The sequence below is a fragment of the Brachycentrus maculatus genome, unplaced genomic scaffold (genome assembly GCF_059751285.1).
Source record: "Brachycentrus maculatus isolate JH-2025_06_01 unplaced genomic scaffold, ASM5975128v1 h1tg000781l, whole genome shotgun sequence".
NCBI lineage: Eukaryota > Metazoa > Arthropoda > Insecta > Trichoptera > Brachycentridae > Brachycentrus > Brachycentrus maculatus.
The window spans coordinates 555,082-578,621 of record NW_028281509.1 but is presented as its reverse complement, the minus strand read 5'-3'; the positions used below and the strand labels follow the sequence as shown (position 1 = coordinate 578,621).

The following is a 23,540-nucleotide window of genomic DNA, read 5'->3' as shown; positions in this document are numbered from 1 at the left end:
TGAAAATGAAAGGAATTTTTCAAAAGTAAACCCTCCCAGAGGAACCAAGGCATAATAGCGTTTGTAACAACGCTGACAGTGTTGAAACTTCTTTGACTGTTTTCTTAATTTTCCGAGTTTATGGCGTGAATCCCGCTTCTGCTAAGGGAAAACGCGACATATCTAGATGCAAGACATTCAGAAAGGGTTATCAAAAATCCCATCTTAAAGTTAAAAATACTATTTTAGCTATCTTTGGGTATTGTTGGTCTTTGGGTTTATAATCCGATAAAACTATACGAATTTCTTACAGTCTCATATTTTGGTTGCATAAGATAGGTAATATGCATTATGCTCATCAAATGATTTCGTGTTTGGAACATAAACTTCTGTGATAGAACTTCCGTGATTCTTTGATTTTCAGAAGACATATTTTCATTTTTTGACATAATACATATATCTATCTCCATTTATAATTTTCTGTCTTAATAGCCAGACTAAGATGATTTACTTCTCTACTAGAATAATGCACAACTATATACAATAATCTGGGTTCTGATCTTGCACACATCTTTGCTTAATAAAAACTTTCTCAAAACAACCTAAGATGGCTCCCGTGAACACAAAAATAGAGTTTTGAGATTTATTTTACATGTGCGAGTTCAAAAAATTTGAGTATTTATCATGGCTAAAAAAGTGAATGTTACACGTGTGTAAAGTTATTCCTTGACATGTGATAAGCCCTGTAAATCCCCAGACTTCAATATTCTTTTTCATCCGTGTTGAGATATAAAAACTTTTGTTTTTTTGAGTAATCTTATAATTAGGTTTACTTGGCAACCCTAACCTACGAACATCTATAGACAAGTACAATAGACAATCTACGTCGCGAGATGGCACAGACAACTACAGCAGACAATCTATAAAAAAGTTAGAGGAGTAACCACCAACCCCTCGCTTCCAAGTCGAGAACTGCACTTACAACTCCTGTTCGATAAATGGACCACAGAAGCAATCGGAACTTTGAAAGCGTAATAACTCTGTTATAACTCCAGCTGTAATAGTTGCACAGATAAAGTATTTGAAAATGTTAATTACGGATTATCAACAAACAAAAGAAATCTGTGTATTCGTTCACTTACGCATACTCGTTCATACGAACACCTTTGTATACGCAATGAAAATATTCCTCTGATATAGATGGTGTACAAAATTTATATTATTTTTCTCATACCGTCATTGTCTGTCCTCGCAGGCCAATAAATATTTTAGTGATATATTTTGACTAAATAATCAGATATTCAACAAAATGAGAAACACACTGGGAGATTTTTTTTGCCCATTTTTTTTCAATAGACTTTCATTGGTAGATCACGCTTAAGTCGAGTTGAACTACTATCGTAATTTTGTTAAGTATTGTTTATCATTTCATTAAGGAAAGAAACTGCAACAACGTTTGTAAATTGTTTAATTGAATGATCTCATGTTTTCGACCAAAATTTTGTTCTGCGATGAGGCCCATTTCTGGCTCAGTGGCTACGTCAGTAAGCTAAATTGCCGATTCGGGACTATAAGCAAAACAAAAAGACTCCAGAACATTTTATCTACAAAAATGATGGTTTGGTGTGGATATGGGCCTGTCAAATCATCGATCCATTTTTCATCAAAAACGACTCGGATAACTACGTTATTGTGGATAGTGCCCGTGATGGTGGTAGCCCCATAATAACAGACTGCAATCTAAAATTGAAACCCGAGATCTCGACAACAATTGGTTTCAACAAGACAGCGTGGAGCTACTTACCACACATCGTATGAAACAGTGGCTTTATTGAGAGATCGATTCGGTGAGAGGTTAATTTCACGTTTTGAGCCTGTGAATTAGTCACTTAGGTCCTGTGAAATCACAGCTCTAGACTTTGAGATACGTCAAATCGTTTGTGGATTCGTAAAATTTAAAGTCTGCAAATAAGTCAGCTTTAATTAAGGCATTAAAACCCAACTTTACTCGCGTCATCTGCGCCACACCGATCGAAACACTTAAACGCAAATCATCGAAAAAGTGGGCTTAAGAATGAACGTTCTGAAACGCAGTCGCGGCCAATATTTGAAAGATATTATCTTAAAAAAGTAAATCCTTAAAAATGATTTTTATGGTAATATATTTTTCGTATTTTTTTTGAGAGTTAAAAAAAATGCCAATATAAATTACATATATTAATAAATAAATATAAATTATATTAATTAATATTTGAGACAATTTTTCACATGAAAATAATTTTAACAAGTGAAGTAATCGTTCGAAAAAACGTTTAAGATGTTTTATTATTCACAAAGCTTATAATTCAAATAAGAATTTAAAAGCTGTTTCATTTATATATTTTCTTACTGAATGTTTGATGTTTTTCTTCTCAACTGATATTATATGAAGCGTGAACAATCTAATTTTCCTACAATCATTCAAAAGAATAAATGAATTTAGAAAGTTAAGAACTAAAATCATAAATTATACATGTAAATGTATTGAAAACATATTTTTTTATTTATTTTGAAACAAAGATAAAAGTTGATATTCGATACATTTCATATTTTTTTAATCCTCAATCCTTCGTGAGTGTTCGAAAATAAATTTCGATCGTTTTATGAATTAGTTCAATGTATTTTATTTATAAATACGGTCAACTCTTCTTTTTCCAACCTTTATACATACCAATGGGCATGGGATCTTAAAATAAATATTATCTTCACCTTTAATTACAACGTGGCTAGAGATCAAACAATACACTTAAAACAAAGATGTATTTAAAAGTGAAAAATACTTAATAAAATGGTAATTTTGAGACGGTTGGGTATTGAACCCAGTATCTCGTGCGTGATAAACAAACATGCATTTAATTATTTAAAAAAAATAAATGTATTTTTTTTCACGTATTTAAATGTTGTAATTTAAATGAACTGGAGTAAAATGAGTATTCACTATGAATTTTGAAATGAGGTGGTAATCATAAGTTTTATCTGCAAAGGAAAACTCGTTTCCGAACTTCCTCCTCATTACGAGAAAATTTTAATACTCTTACAGTTTTGTTATGATATACAAAGCAATCCGCTTAGTAATAACAGTGTTCAGCAACTCCGCTTTGGAATTATTAAATGCTTTTCACAAGTTATTTGAATATGATAAAGTACGAATACCTACATTCACAAGGGAAGAATTTTTCGGAGTTCATACTAATTTTCTATAATAATTGTCACTCGAGAAATAGAAATACCGAACTTTTCATTTTCTAAAAGGATACCTAACCAGCGGTGTTCAATCTACACAAGCTATTACGAAATCTCAACAAGACATTCTGGAAATTTCTTAACAGCAAATTGGTCTCGTTGACTATTTATGATATCTTCTTTTCAATGCAACGTGAATGCAATGGAAAATTGTTTAGATCAAGCGATGGTTAGAAAGCGTGAAGAATGTTTGTGCTTTCTTTGCGCTTTGAACGGAACAGCATCAAACGACAAACATGCCATTATTGAATTGCGCTCGGACATGAGAAAGATAAGGACTTTTCCTATTGCAAGATTGAAAACCTAAGGATTTCTAGATTTATTTTGCAAAGTATTTATAGATTATAGGCGAAAATTGTATTTGAAATTTTAAACCCATTTTGTTAGTATTATCAAAATTATTTTGTCTCATCTTTTCATATCATTATATTAAGTATTCTTTAAAGTTTATGTCAACTACTACAAAAGCGTGTTTGAAATAAACAAAATCATTTATTTATATTGATCTACATTTATGTATATGTTAAGTATTAAAAATTCGAATTTTATTTTATTATTAATTCAATTAAATATTTTATCTGTATTTTTATTCTGCAGATTTCTTTGAAACTATTCCATAATAAAAAAGCATTGTGAAAAAAAGTTTTAAAAATGTTTATGTATAAAGTTAATAAAAAAGTTTAAATATTTATTTACAACGAAATCAACGCTCTTGTGCTAAATGAGTTCTTACTTTGAAATACCACTTCTTAAATAGTATTAATTACACGAAACATTTATTTTATGTATTAATTACTACTACTACTACTACTACTACCATCAAGCCGTTTCCCCGCAAGGGTAGGCAGAGAGGATGGAACGCCACACTCTTCTGTCCTGACATACACTCCTGGCCTCCTTCACATCCATATTTTAGGTTCTGATTCATCTGATCGTGCCAAGTCTTTTTCCTTTTACTTACTATTACTTTTAATACATTTATGAACATTTTTACGCACATGATACATTTATTATAATGTAAATACACTTATAAAAATGTTTACGACTTGAGCAAAACATGAGCATAACAGTATTATTCACAGCTTAAGTAACTACTAATAAACTATCACGCCACACCAATTTGTTTTAGCACACAGTTTTTGCCTCTTCCGATTCCCGATTTGACCATTTTCAAGCATTCGAAATACATACTTGATAATGCTAAGTTTTCCTCGGACTTTCTCTGCTTCTTCCAGAAACCAACCATATTTACCTTATAAAATTTGTATTACTCTCCTTTCTTCACCCATTCGATTCACATGCCCAAGCCATCTTAACACACCATTCTTAATTACATCAATAATACTCAGCCTTGAATTTTTTCCTTATATTTTTTCTTTATAAACAAAATACGATAGTTGTTCGAATGATGAAATAAGGAAAGAATGCAAAGCTGAGTTAAGCATTATCGATAAAATTAAGAAAGGCTTGTTGAGATAGTTTGGACATGTGAAACAAATGAGTGAAGAAAAAACGTTAAAACAAATTTATGAGGCGAATGTAGTTGGAAAAAGGAGCAATATATGAGGAAATTCGTGAACGTGGAAGAGAACGAGAATGTCTGCAACTGAGCGGTGTGTGACAGAGCGGTGTGGCAATGGTTGGTTAGTTAGTTAGTAAATAGTTTTTAATTTTAATGAAAAGTTCGTATTTGAAAATGTAGATGAAATTGCTTAATTTTCCCATAGTATCAATAGATAATATTGAAACTATCATTTGATACAAAATTTCAAAATACTTTTTGTAAACTTTGGGTATATTTGGGTTTATCAAGCTTCGCTAAAAGCAAATTGGATTGTAGCTTTTTACATCGTCGAGAGTTACAGAGTGAATCAATAAACGATTTTTAGTCTGTAGTTGGTAAATATCTAGTGACTTTTGCCAATTCAGTTATTCTTTATCGACTGCTTTTTGCTTGAGTGCATAGCTTTACAATGAAGACTTGTGTATTTTATCCGCAATTTGCGATATAAAAATCTTGGCTTAAGAAAACTTCACAATACTTATACAAATGAACAACAAAAATAATTAAATATGATAAAATATCAACTGTTTACTTACAAAAATTTTAATGTGTCCAATTACAAATGTATACAAATGAAAGAGTTTTCGCTCAATAATAAGCTCCTTTGATTTCACTACAAATGTCTCTAGTGAAATTCTAGTGAATTCAAGCACTATGATTCGAAATATAACCATATATATATATATATATATATATATATATATATATATATATATATATATATATATATATATATATATATATATATATATATGTATATATATAAATATACATATATATATATTTATATATATATATATATATATACATATATATATATATATATATATATACATATATATATATATATATATATATATATATATATATATATATATATATATATATATATATATAATATATATATATATATATATATATATATATATATATATATATATATATATATATATATATATATATATATATATATATATATATATATATATATATATATATATATATATATATGTTTATTTAAATTTATTTTTTATTCAGTGAAAGAAACAAAAAATTTAAAATACAAAAATATAATCAAAAAATTAAATATACATATATATATATTTATATATATATATATATATATATATATATATATATATATATACATATATATATATATATATATATATATATATATATATATATATATATATATATATATATATATATATATATATATATATATATATATATATATATATATATATATATATATATATATATATATATATATATATATATATATATATATATATATATATATATATATATATATATATATATATATATATATATATAAATATACATTTATATATATATATTTATATATATATATATATATATATATATATATATATATATATATATATATATATATATATTTATATATATATATATATATATATATATATATATATATATATATATATATATATATATATATATATATATATATATATATATATATATATATATATATATATATATATATATATATATTTATATATATATATATATATAAATATATATATATATAATATATATATATATATATATATATATATATATATATATATATATATATATATATATATATATATATATATATATATATATATATAAATATACATTTATATATATATATTTATATATATATATATATATATATATATATATATATATATATATATATATATATATATATATATATATATATATACATATATATATATATATATACATATATATTTATATATATATATAAATATATAAATATATATATATATTTATATATATATATATATATATATATATATATATATATATATATATATATATATATATATATATATATATATATATATATATATATATATATATATATATATATATATATATATATATATATATATATATATATATATATATATATATATATATATATATATATATATATATATATATATATATATATATATATATATATATATATATATATATATATATATATATATATATAAATATATATATATATATATATATTTTTCCAAAAATATTAATGTGTGGTTGTCAATCATGGGTAGAATCGGTGAACGTTACACGTGTGTAAAGTGATCACTAAACCAGCCTATGCAGGTCGTAAGCCCCGCAAATGCCCAGACTTCCATATGTTCATCTTCATCATCTATGTTGAGATGTCAAAAACCATTAAACAGTATAATTTTATTATTTTATGGAATAAATACTCATTTGTTCCCATATTTCGTCAAATTTAACTAAAAAAAATACAAGACGATTCTATAAAACATGATTTCATTAATTGATTCGGCAGTCACTTATTGATAAAATCAACCCTTTTTCATTTGAATTTTACTTAGTAAATACTCATTCCAAACTTAAAAATTTTAAGGAGACCAGGCTTCATTTTCTTGTGCTTATTTGGTAGTCACCCAGTTTAATTTAAAAACACTTTTCTGTAAATTTACAGAACAGTGAAATAAAATAAAAATATTTGCTCGTCTATCCTTTTCAGTTATTACTTACCACAATTTTACAATCGGGAATTTGGATGCATTTTTTCATTAAAAATAAAATACTAAAATATTTTTCTTCTTACTCTGATCTTATCTGATACCTTATAGTATTTAATATACTGCACGGTATTGACGTGTTAACTTGATGGCTACTTAAGGAAGGCGATCAATCTTGAGCTTCAGGTAGGTACCTACCTTTGGTTATATTGAATAAATATTATAATAAAACCTCACTTATGTTTATTTTGAGTCCAGGACTTAAGGCACAGTAGCTAAACACGTTTACCTACTGAGGCGAATACTGAAATATTAAACTTATAATTAAAAAAAAAATACAAATTTTCCCTAGGATATATTTATAACGACTTAAGTTTTGCCTTACAATGAAGTGTCATTTGCATCTGTAACTTTAAACTTTACATTTCCTGAAATAAAAAATTCATTAAACAACAACTTTAAAGTTTTTTCCACTTTATTTTTCTTTGCTAGTGATCTGGTTTTGTCGTTATATAAAATACAGTTACACCAAGTAATTTAATAAAATAAAGTTCACTGATAAAATTTATTAGGTATATCCTTTGATACCCTTCAGGTAAGTTTCTTTTCTTTCTATTTATAACTGCATATGAGCCTTTTGTTTTTGAAAGACAATTATTTTCAAAAGTATACTTCATTCATAACTATTCGTTCATGACTAAGTCTGAAAGTTTGCATTTCGAATGCATTCAATCTACTTTTATTCTTCTTTTGCTAACTTCATACTTATATTAATTTTTGATTCGACATTAATTTTGTGGAATGACATTATGAATGAAAAAATTAAACGCATTTTTACCACGTAATGAGTTTTATTTCATTACACGCGAATAGTTTTGAAAACTACAGATGTTTTCATGTATAGGTGAATAGTTAAACTAATGATCAAAAAATAATTCAAGTACATATGTATAGAGGTTTATAGGGGTAATAAACAGAGGGGGGTAATTAAGGGACTAGACTTTTTGGAAAGGCAAACATGGAAAGAAAATAATGGTGATGTATATTGAATTTTTATGTTTTTATAAATTTTATAAATTGTTCATGACTTGACCATTGTTTGTAACTGAGTTTAATAATTTAATTGGATGTGGTATTATACACTTAAATTATTACACTCAGTGTTTAATTTATTTTAAATAACTCCATACTTCACTTTCAAGCATCATTAAAATGAAATTTTTTATGTATTTTCACTAGTTCTAAGTGAAAAATACTGTACGAATACGTTGTGAATGGTGTTAAAAAATATATTCGGCGCTAGCCCAAAATAAAAATAATAATAAAACACAAAAGAAATGTCTATAAAGCAACACCGCCTCCGGGAAATGTTTCGGGTCGAATCCGCTTACAGCACCCGACCTTTTCAGCCATCGCATTACCTTCTCTTCCTCTCTTATTGATGTGCGAAATTATAGCTTCCTTCGCTAGTCTTCGTTGCCCGTACTCGCGTACGCACAAAGTGAGAGGGGGGCGCAATCGGCCGGCGCAAGATCTAATCTCGTTACCTACTTGTTACGTCTAGTGAGGATCCGCTTCTCGCGAACGATTCCAATGGGCCCATTACGGCAACATGTGATCCCAGTTATTGCATCTTGGGGAAAAATAACGATAATGCCCAGTACTATTTACCTCCAATTGGAAATGTGGTATAAAATATTGTTGAATCATTTATATCTATTTTTTTAAAAAGCACGTTTATTCCATCCTCTCTGCCTAATCCTGCGAAGAAAACGCATGACGGTAGTAGTAGATACATAGCTTATGTCGGAAGGCTTAAATATGTCTTATTGTCTTATAACTTTATTTATAAATAACACTGTATTATTACGGAGTGAATCTAACCAGAATCCCTATTTATTGCGTGTAATGATTCGATTTTGTATATTCTCAAATCGTGCGGGGTCGTTAAATAACCCTAAGCGGATACCGAATCTGTAATATTTAGTGTGTTCAATATAAACCTACCTCGTGGGTAACTTTGCCATGAATTTGTAAGATCCCAATTACCAGTTGAATGAGCATGGTAACGTTAAGCAATATCACCCAACACAAGTTTGGAGCTATATCAGGTATATAATGTGCGTCAAATCCATTACTTGTAACTAAAGAAACATTGTCTGTTAAATATTCAATTTAACCTAGGTGTGAGTAATTTCATTGCGATATATATATATATATATATATATATATATATATATATATATATATATATATATATATATATATATATATATATATATATATATATATATATATATATATATATATATATATATTTATATATATATATATATATATATATATATATATACATGTTTATATATATATGTTTATATATATATATATATATATATATATATATATATATATATATATATATATGTTTATATATATATATATATATATATATATATATATATATATATATATATATATATATATATATATATATATATATATATTTTAGGTCGATGCATAAGTAATGTCGTATTTTTGCGTAGTCTATTGTATATTTTTTTTACCAACCGTGTTAACAGATGTTCTTAATGGTGTCTTTGTTTCATATCAAGGAGGGTTTCTCCTAACATTTTTTTAGTTTACCGATAACGGTTGAGCTAACGCCATAATGCAACTGAGGCAACTAAAAACATACGTGATGTGTACGAGGTGCTATCGATGTTCGAAGCAGTTAACGGTGGTTTGCTAAATTCAGATCTAGAAGTTATCATCAGCTAATGAAGAAAGATCGGGATGCCCTTCAACCACCGATGATGATGTACTGAAACCCATATTTGAAGCTAATCCCCGTCAGATTACCAGGGACATCGCATTGACAATGGGTATTGATCAATCTACGGTGGTGAGGCATCTGCGTCGCATTGGAACGGGTTCCAAGTAAAGTTGTGGGGAGAATATTATACGCATTTGCAACTCGACTATTCATCTTGAATGTTTTTTGTGTGCAGACAGATGTTGATATTTTCGGAAAAACAACAAATATTATTAAGGGGGAAAACATATGAAATACTTTTATTTTTTGAAACATTGAGCCAAAACGATGTATTGAAAGCTTTATTTATTTTCATGAAGTCTTTTGCTGCGAGAAAATGGAGGGGAAAATATATAGAATCTGAATACAAAACTGAGCCGTTAACAAAAGATTCCGGAAAAAAGTACAATAGAGATGATTACTGTAAAAGAACGCTTTCTTGTATTTTGTCTGTCATATCTTATACGAGACTGGACCGTAAAGTGTCACAGTCCTGAAAACTGGGAATAAAAAAAATAAAGTAGATTCAACGAGTATTTTATTCGTTTCACTAAGATTGATTTTTGCATTCTTTTGTTATTGATGTGAAGGAAATTTGAAATTTTTTGTTTCTTTCACTGAATAAAAAATAAATTTAAATAAACATATATATATATATATATATATATATATATATATATATATATATATATATATATATATATATATATATATATATATATATATATATATATATATATATATATATATATATATATATATATATATATATATATATATATATATATATATATATATATATATATATATATATATATATATATATATATATATATATATATATATATATATATATATATATATATATATATATATATATATATATATATATATATATATATATATATATATATATATATATATATATATATATATATATATATATATATATATATATATATATATATATTATATATATATATATATATATATATATATATATATATATATATATATATATATATATATATATATATATATATATATATATATATATATATATATATATATATAATATATATATATATATATATATATATTTATATATGTATATATATTTATATATATAAATCATTTGTCGTTTTATAATTTAAAAAACACTTGTTATAAATTTTCTCTCACTTTCTCCCACCCAAATGTCGAATGGCACAGCATGATATATTTATTCTTAAGTATGTATAAACAATTTAATGAAATTATTAGAACACATCATGTTATTCTTTTGATTTTCTCGTGAATAAACTACCCACCACCAAATCGAAAACATTAATTGATAAAAGTAGGGTTTAAGTAAATAAGAAAATAAGAAACATGTTATCTTTTACACATTTTTAAATATTCTCTTATTTTATTTCTTGGGGTATTTATATTGCTATTAAGAAGATTTAAAAATCCAAATGAATTTGAATATTATTTTTTTATCGTCGCGCTCGCGTCATAGGGAATTTAACATTTTCACTTAAAATAATTTTCATTTCTAACGAAATGCATTTTTACATCCCTGAAGAGTCGTAATGCAAATATTTAGTGAAGTTTCAAGAGCTTCTGCAGTTCTCTTAATTCCATGTGAATTTTAATATGACCCCGTCTGTCAAGAGGGACAGGAACTTTGTTTAAGTCTTTAAGTGGTAAGGAGCTCTCAAATTATTATAGAAGATAAAGATTTACTCCTCTTTAAGAAGAAAAGTTTTCTGTCAAATAAAATTGCTTGTCTTAACATTAAAATGAAAGATAATGCACAAAAAAATTATTTGTATTTAAGTTAATGTTTTTAATGTCATAATAGGTCATAAAGTAAAAAACCACGCTATTATTTTTTCACAATCTTAAAGTCTAACAATCTTAAGGAACACTGATCCCAAGGAACGTTAAATGATCAAGTTATAATTTGCTGATAAAAGCTTTTGTCACTAAGTTAATTCAATTCAGTTGTCCGTTTACCGGTTCCGATGATAAAAGCCTTAACAGCAGGATCACTCACACCCACTCGCACTAACTAGCATGTAGCTTCGCCTTATGGCGAACAGCCTACAATTAACAGAAGAGCTTACGTAAGTGTAGTACATTTAGTATAATAACATTAGGCACAACATTGACAACGGGTAATTTGATAGCTACCTTTCACTACCGAAGTTTAAGGGGCTTTGGTAGCTTTCTTCGAGAGCGCAGGGGTGACTGCCGACAGTAGATAGGGGGCTTCCTACGGATAAATGAACACCCCAGTACGTGATGGAAATAAACTCCGGCGGATGTTATGACCCTCCCCATCATCCCCTGGTGCGGAAGTCATGTAGAATCGTCGTTTACTCTAAATTAGCCCGTTTGAAAAATTGGCTCCTTCACCAACGCGACAGTCCGGGTTTTACGCTAATTCGTTTACGTGCAAATCGATACTCGAATCAGTTCTATGAGACTCAAATTCGCACTACTAATTTCCTATTTGCTAAATAAACGAATAGTACTAAAAACTACCATCATGGATGATCCTGACAATCATTGCTCTATTTCGCATCAACAATTTCTTTAAACCTAAAATAGACCAATTTATGTCCTTAATAACTTTGCTTCTAAAATGGTTGATATAATTAATTAACAATGTCCATTTCGAATATTTTAAAAGCGAAAATAAAGTATCCAGAATATAATAAAGAACAAGAGGATGATGTCAAAATGTTAAGCAATTTTTATATTTAATTACTTTATATAAGAAATGAGATAAATAAATATTTAGTAATGTGTTTTTATGTATTCATAAATGTGTTTTTTACTAAATGGTAAACATTTCGTGTTGAATATCTCATGTGTGTGTGTGTGTATATTAAAATCCGCAACAAGTGCCGTCATTTGAAAATTAATCCAAAAAGCGCGATGTAATGCAATATAAAGAACATACAAAGTTTTCATTGGAAAATAATTAATAAAATTGTAATCATACTCGGGGGGAAGTTTGGCCCAAATATATCCATGTCCACAAATTATAATACGACACATGATTTATGAATTCATTAAAATTTTACTACAAAACGAAAATTCATTTGAAATTTATGGATTCGAGGAAGGACAAATAATATATACAGAAAGGGGACATTCGTTAGCATTCAATAAATTATGTCGTGAAAAAGCGCCTCTCCGGCTGATACAAAATATTGTTGTTTTACATAACGGGGATAAAATTTACAATATGCTTGAGATATTCTGGAGTTTCTTTGAAAGTGAATAGAATAAATAATTCATACGAAATTGATAAATAATTAAATAAACTTTAATTATTCTTTAAATCATTATAATTATTTAATTAATTTGGTTTTATGTTCGATTAACCATGCCTGAAATTAAAGCATTTTATTTATGTAAAAATAACTACTACGCAGTTGTCCATAGGGGTAGGCAGAATCAATCTTTTCTTCCACACTCTTCCATCATTGCAGCATGATTTTTTTCTTCCACGTCCATAATATACTGTTTCAACTTCTGATATGTCCACATTCAAGGATTTGGACCACTTCTGCATACCATGTCTTCTTGGGTCTTTCCAGGCTTCTACTTCCATCCATATTTACACGTAAATCTTATTTATTTATTTCTTTACCTACCTTATCTCACTAACATACTTTCGGTATTTCACCGTTTGAATATCTTTCACACATCTTTTTAACCACACATACGTCTTAGAGTTATACGGCTGTGAAACATGGCACCTTACAAGGGCCCAGAGCAGCCGTGTACTGAGCTTCGAGAATAGGTGTCTGCGGAGAATTTTATGCGTGCGGTGGTTTGACTTTGTGAGGAATGAAGAGATGAGGCGTAGGACGCAGCAAATCTTGGTCACAACTATCGTCAAGAAAAGACGATTCAGTTGGCTTGGCCATGTACTCCGCAAGCCTCCTGAGAGCCTTAATCAAGCTTGCCTCTTTTACAAGGCATCAGGCCCAGGACAACAACTGCTGACAATTCGTCGGCAGTTCTCGTCAGAACTTCGGGACGCGGATCTGACTTGGGAGGATGCAGCCGTCAGAAAAGCCTGGAGACAGTTTGTGGACTCCATATTCTCCACCTAGGGAGCGGATATGGTTTAATTAATTAATTACGTCTTAGAGACTTCATTTCGGAAACTTTTATCCTTTTTTTGTGAATACCATGCTTCGCTTCTTTACATCCTTTGCCACAATCTTACATCCAACCATACTAACTCGTACATCACGCAACTATGACCGAATGTAAATTTAAAAAAATATATTATTTTGAATTTACTAGTTAAAAAAACAATACTTTACGCTTTTTTGGAAAAGTTGTTTGTTACCATTTTAATTAAAAAAAAAAAAGAATATTTTTTTAAAAATCAACTTGTATTTTTTAAGGATTAGAATTTAAATACAGTCTGTAGGTTTGAACCAGTTTTAATGTGATATATATTGTACATACATATATGTGCACTTTTTATAAATATTTGAATTTGCTTAAATTCACGTGTTTGAATAAAATTTAAATTAATGTTTGGAAATTAAATCATAATTTTTCTTAATGGTAAGCAGCTTTTATTCGCATAAATTATTTTTTGAGACATGCGGCCGGTGATTTAGTCTTCTCACATCATCTCAGAATTTTCACTTTTATTTTTTATGATATTCTCTCTGTTGTTGCTATTTTGTTATTTTTATTTAACTTTAAAATACTTCGGTTTTGTTGCAACTACCGTTTACGCAACTAAAAGTAAAAAAAAAAAACTAACCAACCATCAGGCAGAGAGAATAGAACACCACACCACTCTGTCTTTGCAAACATTCTTCGTCTCTTCCACGTTCATGCATCTCCTCATACATACCCGGCGATTATTACGACTCCTAACCTGACCACTTTCAAGTATTTGGCATACCTTATCGTGCCATGTTTTTCTCGGCCTTGCTCTGCTCTTTTTTCCAATTACGTTCGCCTCATAAATTTGTTTTACCGTTCTTTCCTCACTCATTCGTTCTACATGTCCAAACCATCTCAACACGCTTTTCTTAATTTTATCGATAATGCTTATCTCAGCATTGCATTCCTTCCTTATTACACTATTCATCTATCATTCATCGTTTTCTCGCACATTCTTCTAAGAGATCACATTTCGACTGCATTCAGTCCACTTTCATCCTTATTTTGCCAACTCCATATTTTACTTCCATACATTAGAGTTAGAACCAGGACTCCGTTATGCACTGCCAGTTTAGCTTCCGCTGATAGGTAAAAGTAAAAATGTTATTATTATTATGTCTGCCTCCGTAGTAAATTGATGCCATTTAGCTGTACTGCAAGTCTCTGGTGTGATTTCCAAGGGGTCCAAAGTAAATAAAGATGATTTTAGTAGTCAAATAATATATTTTAATATCACCTTAGATTGGTACTAGCAGCGCAAGACCAATTTTATGTTCATGCGATTAACGATCAAAATAATACTGCGTCAGTACGATGAAGTGCTCGTTACACCATTGGGTGTGAATAAAAGGGTTTGAGTAATAAAATTTTGAATTTTAAATAGACATTCAATTTTATAAATTAAAACTTCTCAAAATGATGAGTAATTGCGGCGATTATCTAAAATGTTCCATTAGTAAATCAATCATCAATCTCTATTACAGAAAGCAGCCGCTCAGTCCCAATTTATCTCTAAATTATCCTTAAGTTGGATAAATTGTCATATAGCCTGGCACCTTTATTATTCCTTCGCGGAGATTTTTCCGGATCAAGAGCTAGGGTATTTAAGTTGAAGAGAACCACAGAGTCGAAATACGATTGAACATTGCCAAAAGAACTTTAATTAAAAAGTTTCAGAGTTCGATATCTTTCCTAAAGTAGGCATAAAACCTAACAACCGGGCATAGGCGACCCAAGCCTACAAAAATTGGTTTCCGCCGTGGAATAATTTATGTGAATTTTATCATTATTTTTTCAAAAAAACTCTTGTAATATTATGAATCATTTCACCGGATTAATTTTTTATTTAGTTTTACTACCATTACTTATACTGTGTGTTGTAAATGTTTCTTTTAATAATGTGAAGACAAATAAACTCAACAACTATAGTGTGGTATTTAACCACTAATTTTACATTATTTTATTACTGTATTTAAAAATAATGACAATTTTTTCAAATATTTTGTGGTGTGTTCCATTAAATTTACTAAGTACAAATACTACTTTTAACCACTTTAACATTAAGAAATGTTATTCTAATCGGTTCCATCTTGTTTTTTTCAGGGATGAATGAAAACATTATCCATTGCATGTACCTATCTACTCATAAAGAAGAAAATGTTTTTGTCGAAACTAGTTGGAATAATACAAACAAAAATAAATGTGGTAAACAAAAAAGTTTTCGTTTTATTTATTTAATAAAATGATTGTTTTACATCAGTACTTACCCTTCTATTTTGCTTCTTCTTTAAAAAGGTTTTATCGTCTTGTAGAAAATATAAAAAATAACTATAGAGAAAAGAAAAAAAAAGTTTAAATCCATTTGTACCACATCTGGAACAAATGGAAATGGTGACATCTGAACTTTCAAACTTAACTCGTTTCAAATGAGAATCGCTAAAAATAAATGTTGTATGTGGTAATATTATATTTAAGGCTTGTCGTTTTCATTTCGGCTATTTCATTCAAAAGCGACAAGCTTGATAGTTAAAACAAAACGGTTACAAAAGTAAAGTAACTGCTGTTTTGACTCACATAAAAATAAAACCAATACAAAACAATATGTTGCCATAAAAATTTCCAAATAGTTTTTTAATTTCATTCGCCTAAGTTAAGTGTCTTCAGTTTATCTTAATATATATATATATATATATATATATATATATATATATATATATATATATATATATATATATATATATATATATATATATATATATATATATATATATATATATAAATATATATACATACATATAAATATATATATATATAGTTATATATATATATATACATATATATATATATATATATATATATATATATATATATATATATATATATATATATATATAAAATATACATATATATATATATATATATATATATATATATATATATATATATACATATATGTATAAATATTTTTTATATATATATATATATATATATATATATATATTGGGTCATATAAAAAGCCTGTGCGGTTTTATGGTACATCTTTGAACAAAAAAAAATATTTTTTGAAAATCAAATTAGTTTAACCAAATATGTATTGACCACTATTATTTGTGACCGTTTGCCATTTTTTGGGTAACTTTATAATCAGAATAGAGCGTCTGTGGTTTATCATCAAAAAACTTGGCCAAGTGATTTTCAGCGGCTCTTCGGTCGAACAATTTTTTACCATCAAGAGATTTTTACAGAAACAAATAGTAATCAGACAGCGCAAGATCCGGACTAAATGGTGGATGCATCAAAACTTTCCAACCAAGTACCATCAATTAGTTTAGAGTCATCAAAGCTGTGTGTGGCCGGGCATTGTCATGATGGAACACAACTCCCATTCTGTTGGCCAAATCTGGTCGTTCTTTCTGGATTACTTCGTTCAAACGGTCAAGTTGTGCACAGTACATGATTGCATTGATGGTTTCGCTACGATGGTTAGGTTACAACAACTCATAATGGACAGCTTCCTTCCAATCCCACCAAACACTCAACATAACATTGTTTGTCGATAATGACCATGTTTGACTAGGATCACATGCATTTGATATTCTCGTATTTCACCCACTTTGTTATGGTCTTTAATGATTTGTTTAAAAAATTGTTCGACTTTGTTGTGGTAATTCGGCTAGTGAAATTTCTTTGCGTTAATTCGTGTAGCACCCAAACATTGCCCTTATTTTTGTAACTTGTTCTTTTAAAATGATTTCAATGTGTTCACTTTCATGTGGTTGATGTTTAGTATCTCCGCTATTTTTTCATAGCTGCATGTCAGTCTTGCTCCACCAGATTTTTTTTATCGACTTTTTCTATGAATAGCCGACCAGAGGGAGATGCATCTTTGACATCGAAATTTCAGGAACGAGATCAAGCAAATAACTCCTGGGTCCTACTTTTACTCAAAACATTCTCACCATACACTTCACAAAAATTTTGGCAAGTTTTGCAACAAATTGGAAATATTTTTTTTCAATGTGACTAAAATGTTCCCTAAAATGGTGAGTTTGGCCTGATATATGGGCATCAACATCGTTTAGTGGCAAAAAACCGCACATACTTTTTATATGGTTTCTGTCTTTTTGTACTTTGACTTGCAAGTGTTTAAATTTTATTATTTGGTTTTGTAATAACGCATTAAAAAGAAATCCCACTAAACAAAATGAATACGTTTACTTTAAATTCATGCGAGTGCCAGAATTCAACAGGGCAATTAAAACAAGAAGAAAAAAAGATGTGGTAATACAGCAAAATGATTCAAATAGGAGGAAAAATAAATCTTCTTAATGCGCACTGAATGGCTATAGAATTTAATTGCATTCTTATGTACACATATTGTAGAGAAATTGCATAAGAATGCATCTAAAGATTTGACTCACACACACGCAAATTATTACAGTTAGTCACAAAAGAGAAAGTCATGAACAATTTGGAAAATGTAGAAATACATTGAATTTCAAATACTGTTTAAACGTAAAGTAATAAAATGTTAAAAAAAATTCTCAGCATTATTGTCTTTGTTTCCATTAACCAAGTCCCACTCCTTATTCCTCTTTCCTCTAGGTAAAACCCCACCCACTTCCACCAATACCTGAATGGTTTTTCGCTCGTTAGTCTTTGTGATCGCCAGTCGATGAAAACATATGTAGTTTTCGAAACTAGTCGTACAAAATACAACCCAATTAGTGTTTGAATACGAGTATTTAATTTTTAATATTCATTAAAAGATTTTTGTTTCCGATTAAAGTTTTATATGTGGCCATTCTGAATTAGGCAGTAATTATTTCGAGTCATTATAAATTATTTGTTTCATGTCAAAAGCTAACAAATAATTTTCCATTATTTAACAATTTATTTTGAATAAGTTTTTTAATGTTTTCGTCAATTTATTTAATTATTTAAGCTTCTGATGCTTTGGCCAGCTTATATCTGAGAAGCAGTATATTCCAAACATCCAAAACCGACAGATGATACTAGTTGAAACTTCAACCTTATAAAGGAGTTTGAAATTAAAGGATAAGTAGTCCTTGTACACAAGTATTACCATGTTTAAATGTTTATAATAGCTTAGGTGTTTATATTTAACTTATTTATGAAAAACGGTTATTAATTGTTAAAACTTACATAGATATCGATCCCGTGCAGTGCTGTATAGACCACAGACCATTTAAGAGCGGAAAGATTTTCAAAATGAAGAATAAGTTAAATTTTATAACATTTAAGCATCTGAATCAACGTTAAATACATTTTAATAAATATATTATAAGTGACTAGTATCATTTATAGCTCAAAATTTAAAATTTGGTGTTCATACAATTCATGTTTTTCGGTTGAAATTAATTAGTTCTGTTCAGCAGAAAAATAGATTTTTCTTATATTTCCATTAAAATACTTAAGCAAATCCTCCATGAAAAAATACATTTACATTTAAAAATACGTTTTGATTTTCTCTTGCACATTTTTTTACACAGATAAAAGGCTTTCTCTCTATTATTTTTCAGTTAAATGTGTGTTTACAAGCGAATTTGGGTTTCAACCCTAACAAACATTTCGCCTACAGACCACGTGTTTTCTCTTGAAATGGCGTATCCTACTCGTTAAACTTTTTATCATAAAAATGTATGCCCAGGGATTTTCACGGCATTATTTCCATCGTGGAAAAATAATAGTCTTCGTCGCCAGATTGATGAACGTGGTTTGATTCGTTTTTCCGATAACTGAACAAAACATATTTTTAAATCGCATTTATTTTTTATTGATCCCTATTTTTTTAATCATTCATTTATACATAACCAGTCCTTGTATGGACTTTAAAGAGTCATTGTTTACAATATAATTTTTGAGTTACTTTTTGGGTTTAATCGTTTTAATTCACCAAAAGAAATTTTTAAGGGATGAAATTATTTTTTAATTATTCTTTTGGAAAACGTTTTATATCGACTTCAAATGTAAAAGTATCCTTTCTGAAAACAATGGTGCCTTACGTACCATGTATGGGTTGAGTTTACCCCAAAAAAAAAAAATTTTGCTTTCCTAGAAAGTTGTTCAGCTAGAAATACTTTAATACTTGTATTTCATTAATACTTTTATTTTTGTTTTTCAGTTTGCAATCAGTTCTCTAGAGGAGTGTTTGCCATGCTGGGCGCTGTATCTCCGGACTCCTTTGATACGCTTCATTCTTATAGTAATACCTTCCAGATGCCATTTGTTACTCCATGGTTTCCAGAAAAGGTAATTAAGAAATAATGTATTATTTTTTTATTAATAGTATTTTTACTACATATGAGAGCGAGTTTGAAACGAAAAAGTTTTGAGACGCATGGGAAAAGAGAAAGAAGTTATATGTCTAACAATAAGGAAGAGTACTTTGGTTATATATGAGGGGAGAAAAATACGAAGTAAAGCGTATTATATTACAAAGGATGAAAACATATATCCTGGGTTAAAATCTTGATAAATCGGTTTCACTGTAACACAGAGAGCTGCTGCAGACAAAGTTAAAATTGCCATAATTGCCACACATCAGCGTCGATTGGTACAATAAGAATAATAAAAATTAATCAAGTTGGAAGAAGATATTTAGTTATTTGAATATTAAATTGAGTGCAGTTTCACCAAAAGAATGACAGAAAAAACTTAAATCTGACATTAAAAATTGGCACGTTTAAAAACACAAACTAATTTTAATGTTGTTTGAGTTTTTATACTAACATGAATGCATTTAACACATTTATAATGTACTAAACTTATACAATTGAGAATTTCTTACGATTCTGGCACATCACCAAGGCATATAACAGATTAGTATGAGCTTTGGGAATATTCATTATGTATGCGCTGGAAGATAAATTACAACAGTTTCAACAGATAAAGATACTGTTATACAAGTTTATGTATGATGTTTCCGTTTTTCTTACGATTCTGGCACATCACCAAGGCATATAACAGATTAGTATGAGCTTTGGGAATATTCATTATGTATGCGCTGGAAGATAAATTACAACAGTTTCAACAGATAAAGATACTGTTATACAAGTTTATGTATGATGTTTCCGTTTTTCTTACGATTCTGGCACATCACCAAGGCATATAACAGATTAGTATGAGCTTTGGGAATATTCATTATGTATGCGCTGGAAGATAAATTACAACAGTTTCAACAGATAAAGATACTGTTATACAAGTTTATGTATGATGTTTCCGTTTTTCTTACGATTCTGGCACATCACCAAGGCATATAACAGATTAGTATGAGCTTTGGGAATATTCATTATGTATGCGCTGGAAGATAAATTACAACAGTTTCAACAGATAAAGATACTGTTATACAAGTTTATGTATGATGTTTCCGTTTTTCTTATGAAAATAATTATACGTCAGATTTCGTTGCTAACGTAGCGTTTTAAATTTAACTTTTTGTTTGTAAAAAAATATTTTGTCAATTGAATATAATTTATAATTTTACAATTACCTTAGTTTAAAAACAAAACCTTAGTTTTGTTTTTTTACTTTTTTATAATTTTGTAACGTTGTTTGATACTGTTAATCTAACAACTAGAAAAAAATGTTATTTACAAAAAAATAATATTTAAATACATTTAAAGTAAAAATATATCTTTTATTTTTATTAAACACAATTTTAAGATGATAATCAGCAAATTTTATAATACATTGTTTATTTGCAAGCATTGTGAAATAATTTAAATATTTGAAATCAGTGCTTTCTTTTTTCTTCATTTTTCATCAATCTAGACAGAGCCATAGCAATGCAGGGACGGTTAATGATAGTAATATGTAAATTATTAAATTAAAAAATAATTTTATTCTGTAGCGTAATGAGTAATATTTTGATAAATTATGTTCTTAATATCGAAATCAATCAAGGAAAAAGAAAACTATTTTTTACTTGATTGTTTTCTTTTTGTTATGATGAACGATATTACAAATTATTTTCATGGGATTTCAAACAAATTACTTTAAGATAAACATTTCCTTGACAGTAAACACTTTGTTAACTTCCTATTTGATTTTTATTTTATTAGATTTTTATTTATTTTATCTGAATATAGTCTGAGAATGTTCACAATACATTTAAATTATTATTTGACAATTCATAAAGTAAACACAAATAAGGAGCCTAAAGCGACCATATATAGGAAATTGAATAAATTTGGACCAAGTAAATAAAATAATCAATGTGTCCAAATATATAAAAGAATACGAATATTGGATTCATTATTTGTGGAATATTCAAATTTATACACAAAATATTTCTGAAAAAAGGGCACGTGTAGCTCCATTCACATGATGGAAGCGAAAGTTCTTTAAAAATAATAAGATAGATTGAATTTAAGAGGCTAAGAGAGAGAAAGGAAGTTACTTTAAAAAAAATACAACAACAAAAATTGCGAAGAAAAAAATTCATTTCAATCAATATTTACTGTGTCATTCATTGGTGCTTTAATTAGATATATTATTTTTATTATAATGACATTTAACAGGTTTAGAAGTAAACAGTTTCCTTGCTTTAAAACTAGTGAAAAATTTTAGTAAGTAATAAGATACATAATGATTTTATAAAAAAATGTCAGTTTTATTTAATTTTTATATTTTCATATTTTTTTAGTTAAAGGAACAAAACCTTGATAATATTTCACGAGAAATTATATTTTTCAAGATATTACACGGATTTAATATATGTACTAATGACTAATGATTCTTTTTTAACGTTTTCAATTATACTCTTCAAATCGACTTATACAGAATTCCGTCAGTAAGGGGTATAACCGAGAACTGTATATTGCAAGATTAAAATATATCTTTAACAATAAAATTGTTTAGACCTTTTATCTAAGAATGATAAGGGTTCCTCTATGAAATAACAAATACGGTTGCTAATTTCATGTTGACGATCCGAAATTTACCATTCGATCACAATGAGTTTTAAAGGTGACTCTGTAATTAGGGTTGCTTGTATGTTTAACGGTTTATCAGGTTTATGTTTACAGTTTTCCAACGATAAGGCAATTTACATATTAAAAATGACTCCCAAAGCTAATTTGACCTTAATGTGATAGTTTGTGAACAGACTAGG

General features: G+C 27.9%; 1 protein-coding gene across 1 annotated transcript in view; it reads left to right on the top strand.

Annotated features, from left to right (window-relative positions):
* GluRIB (Glutamate receptor IB) overlaps positions 1 to 23,540 on the top strand; it is a 229,210-nt gene that overhangs the window by 11,022 nt on the left and 194,648 nt on the right. The window contains exon 2 of the mRNA XM_088275073.1: positions 20,550 to 20,677. Coding sequence (XP_088131199.1) covers positions 20,550 to 20,677 — 128 coding nt within the window. The remainder of the gene's footprint in view (positions 1 to 20,549; positions 20,678 to 23,540) is intronic.